The sequence below is a fragment of the Cannabis sativa genome, chromosome X, assembly GCF_029168945.1.
Source record: "Cannabis sativa cultivar Pink pepper isolate KNU-18-1 chromosome X, ASM2916894v1, whole genome shotgun sequence".
Classification (NCBI taxonomy): domain Eukaryota; kingdom Viridiplantae; phylum Streptophyta; class Magnoliopsida; order Rosales; family Cannabaceae; genus Cannabis; species Cannabis sativa.
Genome location: NC_083610.1, coordinates 67936986 through 67946109, shown reverse-complemented (window position 1 = coordinate 67946109; position 9124 = coordinate 67936986). Strand labels below are relative to the sequence as shown.

General features: G+C 30.7%; 1 protein-coding gene across 1 annotated transcript; it reads right to left on the bottom strand.

Annotated features, from left to right (window-relative positions):
* Positions 1-1568: 1568 nt before the first annotated feature.
* Positions 1569-4781, bottom strand: LOC115713956 (protein ALTERED PHOSPHATE STARVATION RESPONSE 1). Its single transcript, XM_030642451.2, has 4 exons — positions 3890-4781; positions 3358-3470; positions 3056-3279; positions 1569-2429 (listed from the first exon to the last, which is right to left on the bottom strand). The coding sequence occupies exons 1-4, from the start codon at positions 4638-4640 to the stop codon at positions 1700-1702; spliced, it is 1818 nt and encodes a 605-aa protein (XP_030498311.2). The 5' UTR covers positions 4641-4781; the 3' UTR covers positions 1569-1699.
* Between the last annotated feature and the right edge of the window lie 4343 nt (positions 4782-9124).

Genomic DNA, 9124 nt, shown 5'->3' with positions numbered 1-9124 from the left:
CAACACATCTGGAAAACAAAGGCATCAGAGCAAGACATTCAAAGAACACAGGGTAAGTACCCCAAGCAAAAGGGAGATCGCCCAAGGACAAAACCTTGACAACAATCGAGGAATCAAATTCAATCAGGACCGAGTTGACATTGTTCTCATTTGCTAGCTGCAGAGCATTAAGGATGGCCATTAACTCTGCTTCCAGAGTATTGTCTACATTGGTGAAATGCATCATCACCACAACAACATCTTCTTCAACTTCGCCTTGAACCAGTCCCAAACCAACAAAGTTGTCCTTACATGAGGCATCAACTCGCACCCTGAGCTCCCAACCGGGGTCAGGTGGCAAGGAAGCACAAGGAACTTTCTCCACTGTCAAGTTCCTGTCAAGCAGAGCCGAACTAAATTCATTGGCTCTTCTCGCAATGATTCTGATCGAGCTATGTATATTCGGAGTCACCCCCAGGAACAATAGATCATTCCTGCATTTTCATATCTGTTCAATAATGCAGATCACATACAATAGAAGTGATTCATTGCCAAAGTTACACAACCACACAAAAAGATCCTCAAAGGACAAGCTTGATAGGCTACTACTTGTAAGTCCCCAAGGGTTAGAAAACCACAAACATCTCGCGAAAGGGCAATCTCGAAACAAATGCAAATTAGTCTCTTCTTCAGCCCCACACAACCCACATAATCTCTCCTCCCTCTAAAGGAATCGTAGTCGACTTTTGAGAGGGAGACAGCCTGCCAAAATTCTCCAGACCAGAGTTGAGTGTCGAGGGTGCATCTTAGCCTTCCAGAGTTTCTTCCACACCAATTTCTCATCATGAAACCGAGATTGTTGGGCCATCCAATAGGCACTTTTAACCGAGAAACTTCCATTCCGGCTTCCCCTCCAAAGCAGACTCCTTTCCAAAGGACGAATACGGAGAATAGCAACAGCTATTTCCGTTGAGAAACAGCAATTAATCAATCTTTCGTTCCACCTTTAAGTGCCTGGAATGAAAAGATCTGAAACCGAAGTAAAAGCATGAGTTACATTGTAAGAAAAACTATTACGAACCTCCAAAGGGCTGAAACCCGTCACCCAAGGCTTGGTCCAAATATCAATCTTTCCATTGCTAATGAGATACCCCGCACCAGAGATACACAGCTCAAGGGTGGCCAGAGTACCACGCCACACCCTAGAGTCATCACGTTTTTCTTGAACACAGTAGAAATCCAAAGTGAAGTTATATGAATAACCCTACTAATATGAGTGGCCTAAGTGAAGTTATTATCATTCACTATAAACTTCTTGCATTCTATATTTTTAATGTGAGTCTATCTCTATCCTCTAATTACCGTATATATGTTGTCGTTGGCGAAATTTGAAGTGAACAAAAGTGGTAATAACTTCAAATTCAAACAAAACATATAACACCAATTGACATTCAAATTCGTATTTTATTCTTACACACACCAAGTGTGTCCAGAAAAGGCTCAAACTTGTGAGAACAAACCACATGTATGATTATTTGAGTACCAGGGGCAGTAAGTTTTTATCTTAAAAACGAAAATTGCATTTCAAATCAAATTTTAAAGAATAACTCATTACTAATAAACTACTTAAAAGGGTACAAAACAATTTTAACCAATATTATATATAAAAAAAAAAAATACCACATTGTACGTACATATATATCCATATGCGAAATATTACTTATGGACCACTTAAGTTTTCCGCCGCAGCATTGTATTCACTGAGTTGCTCAATGCGTAAACGAAGCTCCTCATACACCTGTATGGAGTTAGCCATGAACTTCTCCATAGCCATGAAGATCTGCTTCAAACCCAACTGTAAATCATTACACTTGATAATGTCACTATGGTTAAGAACAAAGCTTGTTACCAGATTCTTTTCTCGACCCTGAATCAACTTAACCATCTTTTGCTCTTCCCTCTCAAAAATCTTAACTTTTCTTTCAATTTCCTTATCCGAAATGACCATTTTAAGCAACTCAACATTGTGCTCTTTCAATTGGGTATCAATACAAGCAAGACAGCCTTGAAGGGCTCCAATCACTTCCTTCTCCGAGATCCTATCCAAGGCTTGGGACCAATGGTTACAGATCACGAAAATGTTGGGCGCGCCAAGCCGGCCAGGGGAGAAGGGTATTAGGCCATCGGATGTTTCTTCAGGCTCATATAGAAGGCATCTCATAAGCCAACCATTTATGGTACTAATCAAGTCCTTTTGGGAGAAAATCCAATTGGAGAAGCTCAAGTTCCACGTTTGAAGCACTATCTTGAGTTGTATGGATGCTTCAAGATCAGCATTGTTGAGTCTTTCATTAGATGTGATAGCATTGCCATCTAAGCTTTTCACCTCTGAAATTGCTTGGTATTGCCGCTTGTGACATTCTATCATAGCTTTCCACATTGGTAGTAATCTAAAAAATATTAAAATATAAAATCAAATTTGATTCTCTAAGTATATAAATACATGTTTGTGTGATTATATGCTGCCAAACTGCATTTGATGTGTGACAAACAGAGGATTCTTTTATAAATAAGACAGATTCTTATTTCTCATTTTATTATGTGCGCTCAACTATAAAGAAAACATAGTATCATTGTATCTTTGACCAGAAACTGTCAAAGAAAAGTCAACAGGAAATGACCATATGAGAAAATAATATTTTTTAATAATTAATATTTAAAATAGAAAATTTTTAGTAAATGTAATTATACTGATGCCATCAGAATTAGAGAGTATAAAATACAACCCTTCAATTATTTCTAATTTGTATATAATTACAGTGTAATTATATAATAAAAAAACATATTAATTTGTATAATTACTTCCAATTATACAATAACTTTCTAAATACGTCCTAAATTTAAATTTGAGCTTAGTTATGTTATTATGTACATAAAATTAAAATTCAAATTTATGCAAAGATCAAGATTTGTATATCCTTCAAAAAAAACATACAGAGAATGAGGTAATTAAGATAATTTAGATTAATGATTGGATTAAGGACTAATTAAGATATATGTGTGTGGGTGGGTGTACCTGTTGTTCAATTCCTTGATTTGAGGCCACAATTCTTCCTCTCTCAACTTATTTATTGCAATGGATATCCTATCAACTATTTGAAACGCAATCTTCAATTTAGTGGATAGATCTCTTAGTAAGGCTTTAGTGGAATTAGCTTTCACCGATTTACCACCTTCTCTATCCAAAATTTTCAGCTGCTGGTACTTTTTCTGATATATTGTTCGTAGTTTTTCCTCAGCCTACACAACATTTTGTCATCCACATAATTAAAAACTAAATTAAATAAATAATAACTTTAAAAAAGAAAAATCATTTACCTTAACTTCAAAATAAAGTTTCTTCTCCCATAGTAAGAGCTTCTTTAGAGTCGAAGATAAATTTGGTGAACTGATTATCCCCATATCTTCCTCAAACACCAATCGAAATGAATCTGATTGACCAAATTGACCAGCTTTAATATATAATATATATAGTCGATAAATAATATTTTACACTATTAATTTTACAAAAGTTAATTTATTTTCTGTTTTGTAAAATAACAAAATAGATTATATATTTTTTAAAATATAAAAAATAGGACTTTAAATTTATTTTGGACAATCTTTTTAATTTAACTAATTTAAAGATAATTGGTAGTACATACAAAAAAAAAAGTAACTAATTAGTCATAATCCCTCTAAATTTGACTATTATTAAGTTTTGTTTTGATAAAAAATTATTTCAAGTTTAATAGAGTACATTATACAATTAAACAAAATAGAAGGTGGAATTATTAACTTTAATAAGAAAATGGCATTTTAAGAATTATTCAAAGAAAAAAAGTTGTATTAAATAATTGAGAGAATTTACCTTGATTAAGAGGCACCCTTAAGCGATGGCAGAGTAGCTTGGAAACCTCACTGCCAGACTCCGAAGCTTGAACAAACTGAAGCTTAATCTCATTCATGGCTTCTGGGACACCAAGTACTACTACTGTACTGCTTGGAGTTTTCGAAGTAACCGAGCCGTTTGCTTTCTCAGAGCTATCCTTCTTCGTTTCTAAAACTCGAACCTCATACGTCGTCGTTTCACCATTCTCTTTCTCTTTCTCCGGATGCGAAGTGTACAACCGCTCGTACTTGTCGAAATTTTCGAACAAGTTCAAGAAATCCCAAGCCGAGCCGAGCGAAGCCGGTGGAGGAGATGGAGGCGGCTTCGAATTCAAGTAATTAAAGTTGTGAGAGATTAAGCCTTGGGATTCCTCTTCGTTGAGGCAATTATGCCCGAGTTTATTATGATTATCACTATCCTCGTCCTCAGAAGAATCGGAAGGGAATCGAAGGTGCGAGTCTGCTGAGTTTGATTTATGCAGCGGGGAAGAAGAAGCAACGGCCGCCGGAGATAAAGAAGAAGACTTTTTTAAAGTTTCATTGTTGACTGGTACTTTTGTACTGAAGAAACGATCAAAAGCGGGACCCAATGCCTTGAGGGAGTCGAGGTAAGCGGCGTGAGCTTCAGCGAAGTCTTGGCTATGGCGGAGAGCTTCGTCTAGGTATTTACATCGGTCCCGGCACAAGGCCACCGCCGGAAGATCGTTGAGCTTCGAGTTGGCGCAGCCCATAATAATGGAGAGACTTAGACTGTTACTGACCCAACCCAATTCAAAACGCTGTCGTTTTCACTCGTCTTTCTCACTTGATTTTGAATATCAATATCAGTGAAGAGTGAGTGAGTGACTGAGTTTTTCAGTTTTCTTTTTAATATATATATATATAAATATATAAATATATATAAATATTTAAATGCTTCTGTTGGGGAATAGTAAAGGACCACCTCCTTTTCTTTTTGAATTAATTCATTTTGTTTGGGAAAATTATCATTGGTGGGTCAAAAACTCTGGCGGCACATCCTTCTAATCTAATAGTGACTAGTGTGTAATACTGTATACATTATTATGCACATTTAGGTCTTGGTTAAACTTTAATTTATACTAAAATATTATATATTTAGTTGTCCATAAAACTTAATACCATATAATTTTACATAAAGTACAATTCAATATAATACAATACAATACCACCTAATACGGCATTCTAAATGAGCCTTTAAAGTATTTTAACCGTAACATCTTTTTAAGGATACTCAAAATTTCTACATCATTCAAAAATATAATATTTTTTATATTTTTTTTTTTACATTATTTTTAGCACTCTTATTTCTAAAATCACTCTAATGGTATAACAATCTTCAAAAATACTATAATTATAATCTTACACATTATTATTTAATTTTTTAGTAACAATAATTTTTTAGTTTTAATTTTCTATTAAAAAAATAATTGTGGTATCAATACTAGTGTATAACATTCACACATATTCTTAGAATAGTATTTTTTTTTTCTCCAATGATATAACATCTCAACATTTTGCCACTTCATCTATCCACCTAAGTAAACATCCCTTAATATTTTACCATTAGAGATGCTCTTAAATAGATAGTGTATATTTTGGATTAAATTTGATTTAAAATATACCAAAAATTTATATTTGGCCAATTTTTTGTATTTGTGCTCCAATGCACAAATTAACTATAAAAGTTGATATTACCATTAATGCTCATTCAAAATATATAAAATAATTAATTTTATTTATATTATCTTAATATCTTAGAAATATATTTTATTCAAAGTTAATGAATAATATTAATAAATAACAAAGAGGTCATTAAAAAATGTAGTATTTATCTTGGGCTAAAATTTAGCCCATACTATCTTTTGTACTAAATTTGACACAATTTTTAGCTTGAGTCAAATTTGACACACATTTTACATCACCATTAAAATTAAATTTTAGCAAAATGTTCTAAAAAAAATAAGAATTCACCATATTTATAGCTCTCACTTGGAGATGCTCTTAGGTGCCAATCACTTCTATAAGTAGCGTCTCATAATGGTTAATAATATTCTCTAAAGTTATTTTTTCAAGTTATAAGAGATTTAATATTTAATAATACTAATAACAATATGATACTGAGGAGAGTGATAAATATCAATAGTACTTTTTTACAATTATCTACTATATAAGAGAATATCATTAAAATATAGGTAAGTCTATGGTAGAGCCCAGTGTTTCGATAGACTCTTTATTTGTTTCGCTGAAAATTTTTTAGTTCATTTACAATTTTAAAAAAAAATTAAAAGTTTATTTTTTGATATACCAAAATAGATAAAGATTCAACCAACCCTTTAAAGATTTACTACATAAATCTTTTAAAATATACTATTAAAGAAAAATGCTAAAATGCACCAGTAGTGTCTAGCGTTCTCTTATGTATTAATATTCATATTAGTCCAATTAAGTATCGGGTCTCATATAATTTAATATAATAATTTTTAAAGAGTATCGCTAGCTAATCACAAAGTAACATGTCTAGAGGTATTAGATACCACTAGTAGCCAATAAATAGTGATTGTTATAATATAGTTTATACTTTATATTTTGTAGTTTGTACCGCGGTAGAAATAATATATTTTTATGTGTCTTATTATTTTATAATTATATTTAAATTTTTAGACTAAACATTCTTTTCTTATTTTACTACATAAGTTTTTTTTCAATATATTTTTAATAAAAATATTAATTATATAATTTTTTTTTTTTAAATATAATCCTACTTTTACATTTATTCTTCAAAATGGTCTAAAAAGGTAAAGAAAGATAAACGTCATCAACATAAACGTCTCAATATTTTGTATTTAATTTGTTTTTTTTCTTGCAAAGGTGGGCCTGAAGTAAACATTTATTACACACGGGGTACGATTTCTTCAGCTAATTGTCCTTTTTGCTTTATTTGCATTTGTTTTAATACTATAGCCTCAAATATGTGTTTAGCTTTGGTTCTTCAAATGTTTTCTTTAGGAATTAGGACCCATAAGAAGAGACAGAAAGGGAAAAAACTGACAAAATAAAAAAGGCATTGATTGTTAATTTATTGTGTATTTGACAATAATAAAAGCGTGTTATATAATTTTCAAAAACTATCATAATAGTAATAATCACACCTACTTAAAAAAAAAAAAAAAAAAAAAAAAAAAAACAGATAGAGATGGGATGGATTTTTTTTTTTTTTTGACGTGAGATGGGATGGATTTTAGTTACATATTCAAATGAATAATCATGTTTTTAAAAAGCACCCCATTATGTTTTTGTCTTTAGACAATATTATCAACCGTTGTGATATTAACAAAGGTAAATAAATCTACCCAACAACTAGATAATAAATAGAATGGTAAGTAGTACACTTACACTATCTAAAAAGGAGGGTCAGTGGAATTCCAACTCAGTAAAATTTGGCATCTCTGCCATACTTTTTCGATTAGATTATACAATAGTGAAGTACCATAAGGAATGCTCTATAGAGGGTCATGTTTGGTTAGAAAAACACATATTTGCCTTTCATTTTTGAGTTACAATTTTAATATATTTGGAATATTATTTGAATAGAATAATTATTGGAATTATTTCACAAATGCACAAAAATAACAAAAATTACAAAAATACAGTTATACGGAGTTTTAAATATTTTTATAATTTTTATAATGTTATTTACAAAAAATATGAACTTTTGATATATTTTTATGTTGTACTTTTATTAATTTTTTGTTATTTGTTTGTTGTTGTTTTAATGTTACTTTTATGTAATTTTCTTGTTATTTCGTGTTATATTTATAGAACACCGTATAAATATTAAGAAAAAAAATCTTTGAATGTGAAAATATATAAAAAAAAAAATAGTATTTTTTGTAAAGGTTTTTTTAGTTTTATTAATTTTTTTGTATTTTTACGGAAATTCACATAGCAACACACATAACAACTAATGGAACAACTTTAATCACAAGCAAAATTTACATAACAACTTACATAAAAATCAAGTGGAGCAACTAAAATTATAATTTTTTTTTTAAAAAATAAAAAATAATATATAAGAAAATTTCAGGTTTCTCCTGAAAATCACTTATTTCTTTCATATATACTCATAAAATACAAATGACAAATGATTTGAGCTCTCCAACGAGCACTGGCAGCGCACTGAAAGTGAAATTAAAGGTCCCCCAACAAGGTATAATCACTTTTTCTAATCATGCATAATATTGGGAAGTGATTACATTTGATTTTTTATTTTTAACCTTTTTTTTTCATACCCCCAATCAGTCTGAAAAAAAAAAAAAAACCCATAACGTGCATGGAAGTGCTGAAGAGAATCATATTTGGTAACATGAACTTTGAATTTGCAATGGAATTTATTTTGGTTACTTTTATTGGGTTGGAAAGTGAGACAAGGAAGTGGAGCCCATTACTGAGCCTTTCTTTGCACGGCCCATTTGGCTTTTTTCAGCGTGTTGTTGACGATTCCTTGTCGGCCTCGTGGGCCTTGGCCTACTACTGGTGGTTGTCTTACTTACTAATAATAAGATCAAGAACAAGACAATTTTAGTATTTGCAAAAGCTAAAATTCTCTTTTGTCTCAATTCCAAATGGTACATATAACAATTTTAAACTTCGAAAACTAATAAAAGTAGTTAGTTGTATAAATTAAAAATTCAAAACCAACGATCATATAACAGTGTAACTAAAATTCCAAGCCTTTTTCTCAATTTGATCATCCGACCACTTATATGTATTTTGTGATCAAACCATGCCTTTTGAATTGTTTGTTATATAATTCAATATTAATTATTATTATTATTATTATTATGTAAAAGTTAAAATTATAAATTATAACAAGTAAGAAAGTATTAAATAAGAGTCTAAGATTTAGATAAAAAATAACCAATTTAAATTAACTAATTCAATATATATTTTTGCGAATTAGATTGTATTAGTTTTGAAATAGAATGTTAATTGGTTAGATTCAAAATATAAAATAGGAAACTTACAAAAATACTAGAATTTGGATTAATTTTTCAAAAATACTGTCACACGGAATTTTTTTTCAAAAATATTGTGTTTTTATAGAACACCAGTAGAACAACTTAAAACAACAGTAGAACAACTAAAAAACACTAGTAGAATAACAGTGAAAACTTAACACAATATACTACAGTAT